The sequence below is a fragment of the Camelus ferus genome, chromosome 18, assembly GCF_009834535.1.
Source record: "Camelus ferus isolate YT-003-E chromosome 18, BCGSAC_Cfer_1.0, whole genome shotgun sequence".
Lineage (NCBI taxonomy): Eukaryota > Metazoa > Chordata > Mammalia > Artiodactyla > Camelidae > Camelus > Camelus ferus.
In genome coordinates, this window is record NC_045713.1 from 34691905 (window position 1) to 34711988 (window position 20084).

The 20084-nt window shown below is 50.6% G+C and overlaps 1 protein-coding gene across 1 annotated transcript in view; it reads right to left on the bottom strand.

The window, feature by feature from the left end:
• The window catches only part of XYLT1 (xylosyltransferase 1), a 292362-nt gene that overhangs the window by 117256 nt on the left and 155022 nt on the right, over positions 1-20084 (bottom strand). Inside the window, exon 3 of the mRNA XM_032460971.1 lies at positions 11066-11576. Coding sequence (XP_032316862.1) covers positions 11066-11576 — 511 coding nt within the window. The remainder of the gene's footprint in view (positions 1-11065; positions 11577-20084) is intronic.

Sequence of the window (20084 nt, forward strand, 5' to 3'; positions counted from 1 at the left end):
AGGAGGCAGGAGAGGCATCGAACAACCCATTTCACAGGTGAGAAGTGAGGCTCAGAGAAAACAAGCGCCTGGTCCAAGGGTTTTGCAGCTCACTGAGTGGCTCAGTGGCAGAGGGCTGTCGGGCTTTCCAAGGAGAGACTGGCTCAGAGCAGTCCCCGAAGCCGGAGTGAGCTCAGGGAGAGCGAGACAGCCCGGGGCGTGGGGCCTGCAGGAGTCCGTTTCACCGCTGGAGACATTGAGGATTTCCCTCTGTGGCTTGGATGTCCTGGGAAGCGACGGTGCCCATGCCGTGGGAGGTGAGGCCCCCAAGAGTGTGCAGCCCTCGTCCAGGCTGGGTGGGGATGGGGGCCAGGGCCCAAAGGCAGAAGGAGCATGGTTCTCTGGAGGGGACGCGGGACCCGTCCCCAAGCCCAGCCTGCCAGAGCCTTGCTCATCGTTGGGGCTGATCCCCCCTTGGCTCTTAGGCGACTTCAGTTTGGTCCTTACAAATGCCTCTGCTCCATCTTCCTCACCAAAGACGAAGATGTAGATCATCTAACCCAGTGACTTGGGGAATTAAAATCCGGCTGGGAAGATGACAGGCTGACCCTCCTTGCTTACACTCAGAGCTCCCCTCGTGGTCTTGTTAGTTCAAACTCTCACGGCCTTCTACTGCCTCAGGGCCTTTGCACATGATGTACCCTTGTCCTGCATTATTCCCCCTCCTGCCCTTTCCCTAGCTAACTCCTCCCACTATTCACCTCTTAGCCCAACTAAAATTCAACCCCATGTCTCTGCAGAAGCGGTGGTGCTGCTGCAATTCTGCATGTACTTAATGTGCTCACTGTATTCATGTGTCTCCCCTCCCACGTTTAACAGGCAAGCTCCATAAGGACAGGGATTTTGTCTGTTTTCCTCGCAAATGAATCCCCCAAACCTAGTGCCCAGTGTAGGCAGTAGATGCTGCACAGAGATGCCTAACTGTTCCATTCCCATCACTGTGCCCAGTGCACACGGGCCTCTGCATAGCTCCCAGGGAGGGGAAGGTGGAATCGCTAAAGCTCAAAAAAAAAAAAAAAAAAAAAAAAAGGGTTATCTTCTTACCCGGTGAGGGTAAGACTGAGGTCTGTGGCCTGATAAGCAGCGGCTATTCACAAATAACGCAGAGCCTTGCCATGTGAAGGGCGGGTCTGGGACAGAGACAGATAAACAGTAGGAGGCGCTTTCTTAATCTGAGAGCAAATGCTGTTGGCTCCACGGAGCTCAGATCTGCCTGTGCACTCAGATCTGCCTGTGCACTCCCATCCTCGCCCGGCTACCTGTGATCCACCTGTGACAGACCGGCCGACTCCCAACAGCTCTCCCTGCTTCTGTCCTCACCCCTAGTCTACGGTCAACACAGCTGCCAGGAGTGTCCTGTTAAATGTGTCAGGTCACCCCCCCCACCCCCAACCCCTGCTCAAATCCCTCCAGCAGCTGCCCTAAGCCACTCAGTAAGAGCAAAATCCCTGCTGGTCTGCAAAGCCCCAACCTGCTACTCCAGCCCCACGGCCTCCTTGCTGGCCCCCACCACACCCAGCCCAGCCTGCAACACCCTCCTTCCTGCTTCTCCAGAGCACTCATCACCTTCTGACACAGGCTACTCCTTATTTTTTGTAATGTGTGCATTGCCCACCTTCCCCTTCTAGAACATGAGCTCCATGAAGACGGTTTGCTCTGTTTGGTTTGGTCATTGCTTTCTCCCCCAGCACCTACAACAGTGCCTGACACCTGGTAGCCTTTTCATAACTATTAGTTGAGTAAATGAATGAATGAATGAATGAACCATTCCATTTGGGGGCAGCTCCAACTCTCAGCATGCTCTTCCACAACGAGACCAAATCGGCCTCCAAGTACCTTTCATCCATTGCTCTCTTGAGGTCATTCAGAGACGCCTCCCCATCTCCATAGGAACGGCAATTTGCCGAGATCCTGCAAATTTCTGTTTGGTGCCTGTTCCCCCAGGACTGTGAGCTCTGTGCGATTGGATCTTATCTCTCTTGCTCATTGGATCCCAGTTCTGAGCATTTGCTGGGCATGGGGCAGCTGCTTGACATGTATTTGTGAAACGAAACAAATGTAAGTATGTGAAGGGGAGGAATGAGATTTGAGTTCAGGACGAGCTTCCACGGGCATCCCCAGGTCCTCCTAGATTCTCTCAAGAAAGAGAGGATTTCCATCGTGGGTTCACTCGCTGGCCAAGCAACAGATGCTTGTGTGTCTAGCATGGCGCCAGGTGCTGGGAGAGTCAGTGACCCTGCTCCCGACTTACTCAACAAGAACTTGCCAACTGTGGAAACTGAATTATCAGTCATCCCAAACTGCCTGCGACATTCTTGGTGACAAAACCTGGCTTGTGTGAGGGACGCCGTGGCTGTGCTAAGGGAGGTGGTCAGGGGAGGAGTGGGTACAGGCACCTAGGGGCCCTAGGGCGAGGCCAACATCCTGGCTCTGTCCCCGTCAGCCAGGAACTCAGAAGAGCTGCTCCTTTCCCCAAAGCCTCCTTCCAGCTTCAAACAAAAGGAAAGGTGATTAGCCCACCGAGCTGCTCCAGGCAGTGGTCCCCAAATGCAGGCTTATAAACATGCCCCCGGTCCCCTGGTCTACAGATGTGAGCACATGAGAAGAAAAATAAATCCATCTAACCACAATCCCCTTGTCTCGAATACACTTCGGAAGGCTGAGAAATGTTCATGTTGGCCTGAGGTTTCCGAACGGGTGTGCCCGGACGAGACTGGGGGCGGCGGCGGCGGGGCGGGGAAGAAGGGGTTACTAATCCTCTCACTCCAGGCTGCTGTTTTCATCTTCTTTCCTGCCTAAACCTTTCAGTTTTGCTTTTCAGACACAGCGGTTGGGGAACAAACACACCCTAATGACAAGTTTCAGAGTTGATGGCAGAGCTGTGCAGCTGGCAGAACGCTCCTGGAGGAGGAAGGGGAGGTGGGAAGGAGGTGGGAGGGAGGTGATGGGGCCATTTATGATATTTCCCATTAGCATGCAGTTAGCTTTCTAAAAAGCCAGGTGGGGGACAGCTGGCTTTCTTTACCATTCCAAGATGGGGCCGGGGAAAAACACCATGGTGCTTTGGAAGGAGAAGGCAAAGTGGAACTGGCCCTTTGGGACCCACCTTCCAGTGGGGGGCCTTGGGGGTCTGCTGGCCACAGCTGCCTGGCACACGGCAGGGCTCAACAAATGTTTGCTCAACGGTCAGACTCAAGCGGTCTTTGTGCCCCAAAGAAACTCCACAGCCCAGAACGAACAACTGCTGGTCGCCCCCCTCCAGTCCACTGGCCAATCCTAATGGCTTTTTCTTGCTACCACATGTCTCACTGGAGCCTTTGCAAGAACCTCCCCATGATTTCTGTTTCCACTACTCCTTCCTTAAAGCTGACTCAGGTCAGAAGTGGGATTGGTGGATCGTATGGTAGTTTGATTTCTGATTTTTTCAGGAACCTCCATATTGTCTTCCAGAGCGCCTGCACCATTTGGCAATCCCATCTACAGTGCACAAGGATTCCAGTTTCTTTGCATCCTCACTTGTTATCTTTTGGGTTTTTTTTTTTTTTTTAATAAAGTCATGCTGACATGCGTGAGGTGATATCTCCCTGGGTATTTATCCAAAAGAATTGAAATCAGCATCTCAAAGAGGTATCTAATATGCCCACGTTCACTGCAGCCTTGTCCATCAGAGCCAAGATGTAGAGACAACCTAAATGTCCACTGACAGATGAAAGGATTAAAAAATGCGGCACACACTCACAATGGAATATCATTCAGCTTTAAAAAAGAAGGAAATCTTGCAACCCGCGACAACATGGATACGCCTGGAGGGCGTTAGGCTGAGTGGAATAAGCCAATCACAGAAGGGCAAATACCGAACAATTCTACTTAGATGAAGGATGTGAAACAACCACACCCATAGAAGCAGAGAGCAGAATGGTAGACCTACATCCATGCCAGCGACTGGGGCGATGGGGACTGGGGTACAGTGGGTACGAGGTTTCAGCTGAGCAGGATGAGTAAGTTAGAGAGCTGCTGGACCTCACTGTGCCCAGAAACAGTGCGCTGTTGTACACTGAAAAATCTGTTGAGAGAGTAGATCTTAAATGCTCTTATCAAAATAAAATAAAATAATTTAAAAGTAGCATAAAGTTAAAAAAAATGGAATAGAGCACGTGAAACCTGTTCAGTTCCTCCATCGGCTCCCATCTCATTGACAGCAAGAACCCCTTGTGGGGTCCTGGTCCACCCGACCCCTCCTCCTCCTGTTCCCCGTCACCGCTCCCTCGGCTTCAGCCACACTGACCTCCTGGCTGCTCCGGGAACATGCCAGGCTATCTGCCAGAACTGTTTCCTCTTCCCAGTGACACTGCCATCAGGGGTCTTCAGGAAGGCCTTTGCGGCCACCTACCTAAGATGTCCACCTCCCCTGTCCCGTCATTCTGTTGCGTTTACCCACGGCAACACACCCGGCCAGTGTGGGATGTAGGTCTACTGGTTCACTTGTCAGCTCTGGTCTCTCCCATTAGGGCAGCAGCTCCACAAGGGTGGGGCTGTCTCTCTGCACGCCTCCCGAAGCCACCCTCCATCTTTTGTCAACAAGCACAGTGCCCCGAGTGGCACAGGACTGAAGCCCTGCACGACAAGGCATCCTATGACTGTGTTCGCCGTGGTGTCCCCAGATCCTAGAACGAGGGTTGGCAAACTGCAGCCCACCACTGTTTCTGTTTTGGTATGGCCTGCAATGGGTTTACTCCCACCCCAATGAACTGTTACTGGAAACCTCCTTTTACTGGGGTTTGTACCTTCCTCAGCAGAAGACGAAAAAGGGTCCGTCCGACTGGGTCCTCTGCAAACCTGGCCTTTTGGCAAGTCAGCTCCATCGGCTTGGCTGGGCTGTCGGACTGGACTGATTTGGCTTCATCACGCCATCCCATTAGTGTGATGCCTTTGAGCTGTTCCCAGCTGTTCCCTCATTGTCTCATCATGAGTGACACAGCACAGACCTGGGAGAGAGCACTGTCCCTGCCCAAGAGTTGGGGAAACCAGGGCACTCATGTGTCCCTTTTCCCTTCATGCCAGCTTTCACGCTTCTCACGCTGTGTAGTCACCCCACTGCCCCCTGGGTGTGGAGACATCCAGGAGACAACCCTTCTGCAGCTGGCAATGCCATCTGCAAGTCTCTCTCTGTTGCGGGAAGCCAGCCTCCCCCCAGCCTCTCTGCCCAGAAGCCCACATGTCCAGAGTCTCTGGCTTCCTGAAAAAGCTGATGGGTAAAGATGGGCTGTCACATCCACGGGCAGTGGCCTTTTTTCTATCAGAAACCCCTTCCTGTTCATCCTCACCCCTAATACTGGAGCCGGCTTCCCCAATCACGTGCACATGCATGCAAGTTTTTGGCCGGTTGGCTGACTCAAAAAACAGAGTCCTTGCTCATCACTCATCCGAGAACCATGGGTCCCCCCAGCAGTTCAGGCCAGAGCCCCACTAAGGTGGGGGCCCACCCTGCCCCCAGCCAACTGCTTCTCCCGGGCACTTCTCAGTTGCCATCTCCCCTTCTTCCCCTGGACGCACGGGCTGCAGAAACCCCACCGGTTTGCCTGGCACAGCAGAGGGTGAGAAGTGCAGGAGGGACTGGGGTTACCAGTGGGCCTTTCTCGGGATCCTTTCTTCTCTTGAGGCACTTAAACCTAAGATGGAAGGAGGTGAGTGGTCCCCGAGGGCCACTGGAGAGAGCACCTGGACATTCAATTGTTCCAAATGTAATGAGGCGTTGCCTGGCTCCTGGCACTAGCATGCCTCTTACACTTCTCTCAGAAAGGTGATTATTGGGGAAGCCACCTCTGCTCCTCACCAGGGTCGGTGTGTCCCTTGTGGACGGGGTTCCTGGCAAAGGTGTGGTCCAGGAAGGCTTCCCTGAAGAAGTGACATTTAGGCTGAGATCCTGAAAGGTGAGAGGTGATAGCCAGACAAGGTGGGGTGGAATAGGGGTGGGGGCAACAACGGAGGGGGTTGGGAGAGCGTGAGAGAACGGCTGAGGCACCTGGGGCCGTGTCTGAAGACCAGAGCAGGAGCTCTGGCTGGGCAAAGGGCAGTCACCATCGAGGCCGGCCGTCCACTCTTTTCAACGCCCCCTTCATGTACTCCATTGCCACGGCCTCGTGACAGCCGACAGCCGCACATTTTCTGTACTCTATGCCCCTCTGCAGCAGGCATTTCACATCCGTGGTCCCATGTCAGCCAGCAATCCTATGAGGACAGGGTGTGGGTAGCTGTGTCCATTTTACAGATGAGGAAGCTGAGGCACTGGGAAGTCAGGGTCACAATGCTAGTAGAGACAGAACCAGGATTCAAACCCCAGCAATTGCAGACATTTAGACGGAAAGCCTTTTTTCCAGCCCAGGCCACCCTTGGCCTTCCATCCAACATGGTTTCATTTCCATGAAACACTGGGGGTGGGGTGGGGTCCAGTTAAGAGTGCCTGGGGGGCTTTCTGGTGATTCTGGAGCCCAAGGAAGGGAAAGGAAGTCCAGGTGACTGCGGTGGGAGGGGTGGAAGGGTGGCCGTAGGGGTAGGACTGCCTGGGCGTGGAATGCGGGAGGAGGTGGCGACAGGTGGCTTGGCTGCTGCAGTGAGCACAGGGGCTCTCAGAGGAATGAGGGGCCCGTGCAGAATCAGAAGTAAGCCTCTCTGAGGCCAGGCCTGGGGGCCCCGGAGGTAGAGCAGCCCCGTCCAACCTCAGCATCTCACTCCTAGTGGCTGTGAGTGGATGGTCCAAAGATCCCTCCTTTCCTCGTGAAAACGCGTCACCATTCCAGCCACTTCCTCCAGGTGGCGGAGAGCGAAGCAGACAAGTCACAAAGGCAAGGAAGGTGTCGGCACAGAGCAAACCACTCCTGGGGTTCCAGACTCCTTTTCCCTGCATGGTGCTGGGGCGGGAGACAGGAGCCCTGGGGGGCGGTGGGGGCGGTGGGGGCGGGGGCGGGAGCCCTTTACAAGAGCCAACATTTAATATCTATTTCCTTTCCTCGGACTTTTTCAGACTTTAACGCACAAGGAACTGTTTTCTTAATTGCATTCACCTTCTGGCATCGTATCAGCTGAAGTTTGGGTGATGCTGAGTTCGTCAAAATGACAACAGTGCACAGGACACGTGTGTGTACTGTCTACATACACACATATTGACCTCCCCTCCCTTCCCTACTTGGTTTCCTCATTGAGCAGGAAATAAAAGGACCACGGAATTGGAGCTTAAACCCCTCCCGAGCAGAGGGAAATCTGGGTGTCATGGTTTCCAGAAAGGGAACACAATCTCCGTATGGGGTGTAATTACATCTTAGCTTTCTGCAGAAGAATAGTTTATGGCTTAAATGCTATTAATTGTAAGCCGTTTTGTTCCATGGGAAGTTGTTCATTGATAACTACCCAATTAGGGTTATTTTGCAATTAGTCTATTCACAGTAAATTTATTGCAAAAGGGGGAGGCTGTGGTGCTGCAAATTGAAGCGTTGCTGGGGCTGGGTGTGCAATGGCTCTTAAACGCCCATCTTATTAAGTGGCTCACAGGTTCCCAGAGGGTGTGCCACCTTGGCAGATGAAGCAGAGGCCACAGAGAGTCCCCCACACCGTACAATCACGCTGGTGGCGTCTCAGCGTGACCAGAAGAGGCGTGGGGACCCCCTCCCTCCACTGGCAACATCAGCCCTCTTGTTCCCCATGAGCACCAGCCATTCTCCTTCCAGTGATGTCAGAGAGAGACAGCCTGTGGGCTCAGGCCATCCCCGAGGTCTGACAGTTCGGGCTAAAGTGAAACCTTCTGCCTCCTGAACAGGGGAAGACTATGCGAAGGCTGCAGGCTCTGTAACCTGAGTTCCAACACCAGCTCTGCGACCTACTCGCCACACACCTCTGCCCAAGGACCAAACCGCTTCCGGCCTCCACGTCCTCATCTGTTAAATGGGTTGATAAGAGACCGACCTCAGAGGGCTCGTGTGAGGAGTCAATGTGACAGGTGGCTGAGCTGGATATATTACCGCACAGAACTGGTACCTAGCAGGGGTCAGCAAACCACAGCCCCTGGGCCAAGTCCCACCCACCACCTGTTTTTGTAAATTGAGTTTTTATCGGAACACAGCCAGGTGCCTTTGCGTCTGCATCGTCCCTGGCCGCTTTCAGGCTACAAGGGCAGAGTTGAGGAGTTGAGAAAAAGGGTGTCGATCCTTGGGGGACAGTGACGTGAGTACCCAAGATTATTCTCATGGAAAGACGTTCAGCTCAGGTCTCTGCCAGGCCACACACTAGTGAACAAAAAGATTTTGGAAACACCTCCCTCCACTGATTTTTCTGCCACTATCTGCCAAGTCGGGTCAAAGGAAGGATGGGAACCCTGGGAGGGCTTAGACGAGAGTAAAAATGCAAGGGAGAAGTGAACCTGCTCTTTTTAAACCTCTCTATTCAAAAAAGGCTATAAGACACACGCTCCTATATATAAAATAGATAAACAACAAGGACCTACTACGTAGCACAGGGAACTATATTCGATTTCTTATAATAATATATCATGGAAAAGAATCTGAAAAGAAAAAAAATAAATGCATAATGGAATCACTTTGCTGTACATCTGAAACTAACATTGTACATCAACACTTCAATAAAAAATTTAGAAAAAAATGAATATAGTACAGATACACACGTTTCCAACTGAAAACTTAGGAAATACGGATGACCTTGAGCAGAGTTGAGGTTGTCCTGACTGCACCCCACCCAAGGGGGCCAGGGGAAGGGCTTGCCACGTATCCTTCTGGGCCTCTCTATGCACTTACCCATGTGGCCGCCCCCTCCCCAGACCCACACCCTCCATCCTGTGACCAATGGTCAACAGAGAAGCAGGGGTGGGAGATGAAGAGGCTTGAATTTCAGCTCAAGTCCAGCCTCTAATTGATCAGGTGATCTTCAAGATAAGCCTCCACCCCTCTGTGGGCCTGGCATTCTTATCTGCCCAGTGAAGGGATGGAATTAGGAACTCTCTGGGGGTCTTCCCAGTGTATTTTTCTTGGGAGCCTTTCTCACCAGGCACCTGCTTCTGCATCGAGAGAGATGAGGGACGGAGGATCCGCTCAGTGTAAGGAGACACCAGGCAGCCTTCTTGCCTGGCTCCTAAATCCGCCAAAGTTGAGGGCACTAAGGGCCCCCACCACCCGCTCCCCACCCTGTCATCTGGTCCAGCTCTGCACTCGGCTTTCTTGATGCTCTGACGTGTCTTGTCACCCAGGAGGACTGAGTGCCTCCGTGGCCCTGTTCCTCTTCCAGGTCCTTCTGTGTCCTCCCCGGACCGAAGCCCTTAGGAGCTCTGGGTTGTCCCATGGTTGGGGACCTTTTCCTCCTCACCTGGGAGTGAACTAAAGCATCTGTTGGTATTTGAATTTAGAAGCAACAAGGATGTATTCTGAACCATTGGCCACTTGGTGAGGGACAGTAGGGTATGCTCTGGGGCAAGACAAGGGTGAGGCGTGACCTAGAACGAATTGGGCAGTGGGCCCCAGGGAAGGCAGAGCGGGCAGAACCTCCGAGTATCTAATACAGGCCACTCCCTGGACAGAAAAGGCAGCCAGAACCGGAGAGGGGAAGGGGCTAGCCCTGTTAGTTCGCGGCTGAACTTGACCTAGAACACACATCCCTCCATTTCCAGTGCATCCCTCTCTGTTCCCAGTGGCAGCAGCTCTCTGCTCTTTGTAGACAGTGCCTTTTGGATGACGCCTGCCCCCTTCATGGAGAAAACCGCTGGACAAACTAATTCACAAAATGGTTGGGATGTAAGGTCTTCTTCAAGGAAAAATAAAATTGCCAGGTCACAGTGAACGGAGGATAGGGCAGTATGGGTGAAACAGCAATGACCACCACGTGTTACCTGTAGCCACGTGCTGGGAGCATGAGGGTTCTCCCTACTCTGAGGTGGGTTTGAAGTTTTCTGCTGTAACATTTATTTTATTTTTTCTTTAGGAGACATCTTGAGAAAATACGACCTAACCCACGATGGCAATACCTCTATCTCGGGATGTCTCGACCTGTAAGCTTGTAAGACCACTCACAAGCCGTGTGACCTTGGGAAAGTTATTTTATGTCTCTCTGAAGGGGGAAAAAAAAAAAGCCATGCTCACAACATCAGTGCCAGCCTCACCAGGAGGTGGATGAGATGAGCTGATTCGATGCAAAGGGCCTTGTGTTGTGCCCGGCACACAGCAAGCGCTTAATAATTGCCTATCATTATTGTTATTACTCCCTTTCTACAAGCACTGGAAAAGGTGAAACACGGCAGCAAGGAATACAGGTCAGTGGCATGAGGTGAAGTGCAGGGATACATGAGTGACGCCTCCCCTGTGCAGAATCATCCCCCACCCCAGCTGAGGACCCTCCCTTGTGCTTACAGACACCGCTGTTACAGCTCTGACCTCTCAGTGCTTCACACCAGATGTGACTGATCACCGCTCCTCAGCACAGAGAAGAGTGCCCAGCACGGGGCGGGAGGGAGGGACACGGAGGGGAGGGAGGGGAGAGGCAGGGAGGGAGGGGGGAGGCAGGGAGGGAGGGAAGGAGGGACACGGAGGGGAGGGAGGGGGGAGGCAGGGAGGGAGGGAGGAAATAAGGAAGGAATTTTAGATGGAAGAAAATGGGAAGGATGTTTTTCAGAGCTGCCAACGTCAACGCAACCAATTAGAAAGCTTTCAAATCCTATTCAATTACAGTAATATTCACATCAATTTCCATCCCAACGTTCTGCTGAGAGAGAAAACAAACTGTGTCAATCCCATCGCCTCCGACAACTTCCACGCCAGCCCTGATTGCCCTGTATTGTATCCTTTGCCACAAAGGCAACTGGTTCAAGCTGTAACAAAAGGTAATTTGATTTTGTGAAACTTTTCTCACACAAGACTTCAGAATTCAGGGAGGACCTGAACAAAAGGTCTCCTGTCTTGATCTGGGGTTTGAAAAATAGGGCGGTCATTCCCAGAAGGTGTGAGGGTGTGAGCAGAGTGAGGCTGGGACTTACCTCCGAGTGGACAGAGCCGGGTGACCTTCTCGGGCATCAGCAGCCCGAGCTTGTGGCGGCAGTAGGTCTCCCCAATCTCCTGGCGGCAGTGCTTGGACTTAGAGCGGGACAGCGCGGAGATGGCCTCCTTGCCCGAGATGTCGCACTTGAGGGGCTGGTCGTACTTGACCTCGGGGGGGCTGCCCCCGCTCTTCCGGGCGTGGGGCTGTCGGGGGACATCCTTCCCGCGGCTGCTGTTCACCGCGGCTTTCTCCGCGGGAGGCAGCACCTCGTTGGTACCCTTCCCCGGGGACAGACGCCCCTTCCCCTTCTCCTCCTGCTCCAGCTTCCTCTTCAAAAGCTCCTTCTGTCCCTTTGGAGGCTTCTTCGCCAACTCGGGTTGGTGCTTTTGCTTTTGAGTCCTGGGTGCAAAGTTACTATTGTCCACGTTCTCAAAATCCTTGGGCACCGAGTTCTCATTGTTGCTGTCCGTTCGCACTTTCTCTTTCGGCCGGTGAGAGAAGTAGCCTTCCTGCAGAAGATGAGAAAGAAACACAGAAGAGAAACTTGACTGAGCCATCGCGCTAAGGAGATGGGCCCTGGAGAGTGGGGCATGTAGGTGTGGAAGTTGGGGACCTGGTTCCACGCCCAGCCTTTGCTACGAGCTTAATGTTAGAATTCACATTAGATTTTTCATTCTGGACCCCAGCTTCCCCATCTGGAAATATGAGATGTTCCAACTAGAAACAAAAGCTTTTGCAAGCTCTACCGTACTATGACTATGATTTTCAATGCTTGTTATTAACCACACCCCTTTTTCATGTACGTTTCCTTAATTGTCTCTTGTCATTGGAATCCGGACAGTTTGTTCCAAGCTCCCTGTTTAAATGCCAGCAGAGAGCGCCGCGGTGGTTTATTCAATGGTTGGAAACGCCGCACTAAAGCTATAATGGGAGAAAATATTGGTAGGACAGTATACACATTCCATAGCCTTTAGAACACACTCATAGATCTATGCAAAGCCATAGTTAATTCTGATGGGGAGACATCACTGGCTATCTTGAGAGGAATGTGCATTTTCTAGGACAATCCTTACAATGGGTCCTAGGGGATGAAAACTTGCAACAGTCTTGTGTTTGAGCTTTGACTCTTGATGTCTGTACCTGAAGCAAACCTGATAAAGTCACCCAGTGATTAAGACTCACTAGGGGTCAAGAGAAAGGCCAAGAGTCGTTCTGGAGACAATGAGTCTTCCCAGGAAGGCGGGCACCCCAAATTCAGCTTCTCCATAGGTAGGTGGGCCCTGGCCATTCTGAGCTCAGATTAAATGCACCGTTCCACTAACGTTCTGCATCATTTCCAAATCACAGTGCTTCTGCTTAGAGCCCATTACAAAGGCATTCACCTGAAAGAGAATCAACTGTCCCAAAGCTAGTCGAGGGGACACAGAAGCCAGAGAATGCTAATTGGCTCCATAAATCTACATCCATTGCTACAGAAACACATTGGTAGTGAGTAGCAATTCCTAGGGTAGACTTCCTCGTTCATTTTCCTAGATGTGCCTCTTAAAGGTTCTCAAGGAAGAGGACGGTGGAACAGAACAGTGGAGGCAATGCTGGAGCCAAGTGTGGCTGACACTCAGTAGACACTGAGCATGGCTTCTCTAGCAGATCTGCCACTACTGTCCATTGTGAGCCAAACCCTGCTTGCCATTGGTTTTTGTAAATAAAGTTTTATTGAAACACAGCCAAGCCTGTTCATTTATATATTGTCTGTGGCTGCTTTCTTGCTACAACAGCAGAGGTGAGCGGTTGCCATACAGACCGTCTGGTCTGCAAAGCCTAAAATATTTTTATTTGGCCCTTTCAGAAAAAGTATGCAGACCCCAGCCCTCCAGGACTGTGAATTTAGAAGGTTCCCCTCCCCCGGGCTTGGTTCGGTTTTCCTGTCTCCAGGGCCCCTATTTGGCCCAGCAATGTGTCTGCCCCCTTCTTGCCTTTATTCTATCTCCCATAGCATCAAGCACCAGTTTCAGGAGGGCCGTAAGAATGAAAGTGATGTTAAGATGCCTCGTGGCCATTCTGTAAGTTGGATGTAACTTTGATTCCCATTTTGCAGGTAAAGGAACTGGGCATTAGTGACTTGCCCAAGGTAACCCAGCTAGGTGGTGGGGAAGCCGAATTCAAACCTGAGAGGCTGGAGACCCCACGCCATGGACTTCCAGTTCCACCACCACTTTCAGGAAGCTGCAGAGAGCCCTTTGGATCCCCATCACTCTGTCTGCTGACGCCCTGCAACCTGGCTCCCTTCCCATCCACTCCCGCTCAGCTACACGGAGCTGGGATAGGCAAGCCACCTCCAAATGGCTGTCTTGAGGCCGGCCAGTGCCCGTCAGGTGGCAGGGAGTCACAGATCGGGAGAGGACAGTAAGGAGGGGCCACGAAGCACCAGGAGCTGGGAGGCAATGGGTAGGAAGAAGGAAACAGAATGCCAAGAGGGAGAGCAGAGTCTGTGGAGGGTCTCGGAGCGGCTGCTGGTCATGCGTGGGAACCAAAATTAGATGCCGGTCTGACACTTGGTTCCGGGCTTTCTTACCTCCTCACGCATCTTGCAAGAAAACGCCCTCAGTAAGGGGAAATGCCTCTGTTCTTGTGACCTAAACAAAATTCCTTTTTTCCCTTCTTTCTGTCCAGAGGCCCCTGAAGACTCCCAAGCAGCCCCTCAGATGCATTTTATGAGCACCCACCGTTAGCCAGGCGCTATATGCACACGACTCACGGGTATCACTTACTGGATACCGGCCATCACTGCACAAGGAGGCACTGTCCTCACCACAGACAGAAAGGGGAGCCAAGTCTTGCTGCTATAAGGTATCAGGTGCCAGGCACTGTGCTTAACCCTTAACATGTGGTATCTCGTTTAGCCTTCAGAAATCACTGTCAAGGCAAATACTACTATTCTCCCATCTTACATAAGAGCAGGGAAGAGGGTTCGGGGGGAGCTTGGGGATGCTCAGTGATTTGACCAGACTCATCTAGGGGAGGCTGTGAGCTTGCACGTGTCTGATTCTAAAACTTGCCATAGTTTAGGGCCTCTTCTGTTTGGCTGAGAGGTCATCAGAGGCACATTAGATCCCCCTTCTCTATGAGGGTGCAGAAGGAGTCTCTCCCTTTGCTCACACTGGCCTAGGTTGGAATGGAGCTGGATGGGGGATGGTATTCAATAAAGCTCTTAACAGATATCCCAGTTCTCTTCCTTCTAGGCATATGTATTTCCCATCCCCTGAAAAACTAGGCACAGCCAAGTAACTTGCTGTGGCCAAGACACACGACTGGGGCCAGGGCACCATTTGCCACATCTCTCTTTCTGCCACAGCATCCAGCCACACTCCTGATGGTGAAGGCTCTGCATCCCGAGTGAATCCAGGGTGAAGCAGAGATTCCACCACCTCCATGGGCAGAATAAACCTCCGTTGTGTCCCATCAGTGAAGTTTGGGGATCTTTGTTACTGCGGCATGGTCTAGCTCATCCTGATTAACTCAGGAGCCAATCTGATCTGCTCTCTTCCTCCCAGCTGTCCTAAGATACAGGAGCCAATTTATTATTATTATTATTATTATTATTTTGGCTTTAACAGTTAGAAAATCAGTTTGATGATGACTCCTGTCCGAGAACATGAATTTAAATTCTGTCCCTAAGCCTGTTTTCTAGAAGTTAACGAGAAGGCGGAGAGTGAGCAGAAGGGCCTCTGCCCTCACAACCATCTGCATCCTCGTTCATCAGACACATCTTAAGTACCTCCTGTGTACCGTTCCTGGGTTGTTCTCTTTCCTCATTAAATGATGCGCATGAGTTTGTTCTCCAAGCAGAAAGCCTCCAGAAACCACAGATTTTAAAAACTCACGTTCTCCACCACTTTCTGGCAGAACTTCTCTAAGGAAAACCAGACACAGGAAACACTGCAATTAACAAAGCTAATCTGACCATCAGAGAACGGCTGGTTCCTCCGGTTAATTTGTGATATCAGGACCAGGTGCCACTATCAATTCTAATAACAACTCATGATTAATAAGCATCGTCTGCTCAGAGACGGCCCCGCAACAGGGAGGGCTAGCTCAGTGTGGCCCCGTGGCCTTCCGGATGGCCCCAGATGCTACTCAGCTGCCGAGGGAAATGAAAAGATTCAGGTGTAAGAGGGAAGGGGAGCATTTTGTCTTCTGGAATGCAGAGCCCCCAGATATTAGAGAGCTTCCACAAAGGTCACTGGGGCACAGTCAGTGAGAATCGGGCATCACTCAGGGGCCTGAGATCTGTCACACTGAGTCAATGCTGCTTCCTGGAGTAGCTGATCAGTTCTCTTACTTCTTCCCCCAACAGTTTTCTTTTTTGACATTTTACTTTATTGTGATAAGAACACTTAACCCTCTTAACAAATGTTTTAAGCGCACAATACAGTATTGCTACCTACTGGCTCAATGCTGTACAGCAGGGCTCTAGAATGGATTCACCCTGCAGAACTGAGATTTTATGCCTGTTGACTGGTGACTCCCCATTTCCCCCTCCCTCAGCCCCTGGCAACCACCATTCTACTCTCTGAGTCTCTGAGTATGACTATTTGAGATGTCTTATGTAAGTGGGATCCAGCAATATTTGTCTTTCTGTGCCTGGCTTATTTTACTCAGCATAATGTCCTCCAGATTCATCCATATTGTCTCACATGGCAGGATTTCCATCTTTTTTAAGGCTGAGTAATAGTCCATTGTGCCACTGTACATATATGGGACATTTCCTTTATCCATCCACCCCCTCCATAGGCACAGATCTCACCTCACGTCCCCTCTAACTCTTTACCTACTCATCAAGAGGCAAACGGGCCTCAGCTTTTCTTGCCCTGGATGATGGAGATCCAGACATTCAAACCTAGGTTCCCTTCCCATAAAGACCCACCTTGGGAGGTTTCCAGGCAAATACATGCAAGATAATCATCACACCCTGAGCACCCATGTCCCCTGTGACCCTTCACACACCCTAGGTCCCTCATCCTCTCCAATACCCAGTGAAGTATGAGTCCTAACTAGGGGGAGGAAACTAAGGCCCAGGGAGGTTAAATAACTTGACCAAGGTCACATTGCTAGAGATGAAGTGATTCAAACTCTGCATGCCTCGGTGTCCTCATCTGGAAAATGAGGATATGAAAATAATACTTACCTCTTGGGTATCTGGTAAGGATGAATGTATGTAAAACTTCCCGTACATGCCCACCACCCCCAAGGCAGGAGGATGAATGAGGAAAGAACTCAGAGTAGGTTCCCTACCAATTAACACTGAGCCCCAACCGTCTCACCCCGGATGGTCTCTGCATGGAGGACAGATTGGTTATTATTTCTTCATTATGATCGACGAGCTGTGTCCCCTTTATTCTTAAGCAATCCGACACTCTCACCTTGGGTTATTTAGGCAAATGCAACCCTTTGACTTATTTTATTTTAACATACTTATTACAATGATTGCACATTCAAATGTTTGCGTGCGAGCTCCAAAACTCTAATTGCTCTGCTGTTGCCTTACCTCTAAGCTGCTGCTAGAATCCATTTTTATTCTGGAGAAATAATTAAATGCAATAACGTCCTCCATTCCCATTCAACCTTGGGCATGTTTAGAGCCTGTTCAATCAGGTAGAAATATGCTAAGCACACTAAGGCTTCGAGAGGCAGGTTACGTGGCCCAGGCTGCTGTTTCGAGGACACCTGGGTTCTCGTCTGTCCTTCCTGGTTCTCTAATGTCCAGGCTTCAGGATGGACCTCTATTCACTCGTTCAGTTGAATCTGGGTCCCTTGGTTCTGCTTCGGAGGGGTGGAGGTGGGTCGCTGTGTTTTCTAAACTCTCCACTCCTTGATGAGCCTTTGCTCTTACTTTTTGTGTAGAAAGAACACCGACCAGAAAGGAAGAGACTGGGGTTCTTGCCTTGCTTTAGCAACTGTCCGATTTTCTCATCCATAAAATGACAGGTGCTGCATGTGTGCTGCTAAACATTCTCTGAATTAGTCCTGAGTCAATACGATCGACTAACAAAGGTCTATCATTTCAGATCGTTGAGAGGTAACTGATGACTTTAAGAGACCAGGGACTGAGGGATGGAAGGACTCGCCTAAGCGCATCGTCTTCTCCCTGTCTCATCCTGTGATCATTTTCTCCAGCAGTTCTTTGACCTAGGAGAGATTATTTCCTCCCTCTGTGCCTCAATTTCCTCATCTATCCCAGGGGCTGAGCCTGGCACCTACCTCCCGAGAACTGAGAGAACTGATGAAGCACAGAACACAGTGCTGGACACGTGCAAGGTGCTTACAAAACACGCGTCTATTAGAACATACGTCCAGTGCTGGTTCTGCCCCAGGCTCTGTTTCAAGCCCTCTGCACAGACTAATTCATTTGATCCTCGTGAGGACTCTATGAAGGAGATGCTATGTTATTCTCCCCATTTTTTGGATGGGAGCATGAAGGTTCAGATAAGTTAAATCCAGATCTAGGAAGTGGAGGAGCCAGAATTCGAATTCGGGCAGTTGGGGTCCAGAGGCCACACCTGCCAACACCACACTGCGTCTCAGCAGCTGTTAGGAATAGGGATGGTGCCAAAGGGGAGCCCTGGCCAGGTGCGCTGTGCAGACGTGAGGGCGCCTGTCCCACCTGCTCACTCATCCTGACCAGTTTATGGCTTCCTTTTGTGCCATGTGGATGCACAGCCAGCTGAGTAGCTGTCTGCTGTTGAACTCAGGGTCCGAGGCTTCATTCCAATCACCAAGGTGACCAAGGCCATTGGGAGGGACACTTGGGGGTGAAGCCTGTACCTGCTTCCAAAAGGACCTTGGTGCCAGGGTAGGGGACTGCAGGAGGCACAGCGTGCGTGGCTGCACCCAATTAGGACATGCAATTACCCTGGCTGCCAATGCAAATAGACCTCACAGACGCCCCTCGCCCAGCTCATTCGCACGCACAAAAGTGGCGGGGCTGGCCAGCGCGCTTAGAAACAAGTGGGCCGCACTGGGCACGGACAGGCCATGATTTAATAGGACCCTCAATAATAAGCCTAGTGTAATTTAGCAAATTTAGTAATGTTAAGGGGATGGATGGCATGGGGTGAGGAGGGAGGGAGCTGGACTGAGAGAGCTGGCTTGGAATCCAGCCTCTGTCCCTCAGCCCTGAGATGCAAGGAAAGAAGCTTAGCCTCTCAGAGCCTCAATTTTCTCATCTACAAAATAAAAAGGAGGGGGAGTGGGTAAGAAGACCTATTTTGCAAAGGTGAGGGAGAAATTAAATAATATGGCATGCTTTTATTTCATTCTATTTAACAACAGAACACTTAGCACAAAACTTGATAGAGACTCAGCACTCAATGGACGTTTTTAGCGGGCACCCCAGCATTTGACGAGCAGACCTAAATCTTTTGGAAAGGCAGGGTGGGGAGGTGAAGTGTGTTCAAATCCACCCCGCCTCTGCCACTTGCTGTGTGATGCTGGGTACAGTACCTAACTTGGAGAGCCTCAGTTGCCCACTCTGTAAAATGGGCATAATAACTAGTACCAACCTAACAGGGGTTTTATGAGAGTCCAGAGAGTTAATACACGTAAAGCACTTAGTATAAAGCCTAGAACTTAACACGTGTTGGCTGCAATTTATTAAACTGGAATTAATGATTGCAGTGATGACCAAATGAGGTGGTTCTCAAAGTGTGCTCTGGGGACTCCCATGGGTCCCGAAGACCCTTTCAGGGGATCTTCAAGGTTACTATTTTCATCATAACTTGAAGATATTATTTTCCTCTTTTCACTCATTCTCTCATAAGGACACTGCGGAGTTTTCCAGAGTCTACATGATGTGTGAAATCACAACAGATTGAAAGCAGAGGCAAATCTGAGAGTCCAGCTGTCTTCTATTAAGCCAGATATTCCAAAGATTTGCAAAAAATGTAAAACAGTGCCTCTTTTCCTAATTTGTTTTTGTTGTGGAGAACATATACACTTCTCATAAAAAAATTTTACTTATATATACACTTAATGGGTTATTGTTATTTTAAGTAAATCAATAAAAATTTTTTAAGAATGCCTTGGTTTAAATTTCAATATATAGCAAATAATGGATAGATATAACTTACATAAACAAAAGCTCTTTGGGGGTCCGAAATAATGTATGAAAGTATAAGGGGGTCCATGGAGACCAACAAGTTTGAGAATCGATGACATAATACAGACTTACAATCCTAAATATCTACTCACTGAGGAAACAAAACGTTCAGGACCTTTTTATGTTGAGTGTATCCCTATATGCCAAGCCTTTGAATATATATTTTACCCGCACACACAAGAAATACACACACACATGTAGAAATCTAGGTCAGGTGGAAACAGGATGCTGAGAAATACTTTTACAATACTTTTGCAGAGAGAGAGGCAGCAGGCACCCAGAACTCTGAAGTCCTGAGCTGTTCTCTGGGGGGACCTGCCGGCAGATTTTCCCTTTGACCAAGCTCTAGCCAAGACCCTCTGAGCCCTTAGAAGGGCCCCAACCTTGGCCTGTAAAGACCTGAGCAAATGCTAACATACTTTCTGACAGCTCAAGGCCACATTCCTTGGATGACACTAGCCCCCCTTACAGCGCCTGCCTGAGAAAACTCAAGGCTGCCAAGAGAATCTAGTTTGTTCTGGTCAGCCCCTCAAGACAGGGCCCCTGCATCTCAGCCTCTCGGGGGGGGGGGGAGGGGCGGGGGGTGTAGAGGACTAACTTGGAGAAACACCAGGTAGCAAACCCAGATGAGTTTCATGGGGACACACCCCCTTTTTCCTGCTTGTTGTCATTTTTTTACTTCACTGACTCTACTGAGCCCCTGCTCACACCCACCCCCGCCACATCGTCCTCATGCTCCCTTTAAAACACCCAGTCCCTCTGTACAAACCACAGTGGAGTTCAGTTCGTGCTGGATTCCTTCCCTTAGTGCAATAATATTTTACCAATTAAAATATGTCCTCGCAGCCTTGTTTACCCCTGA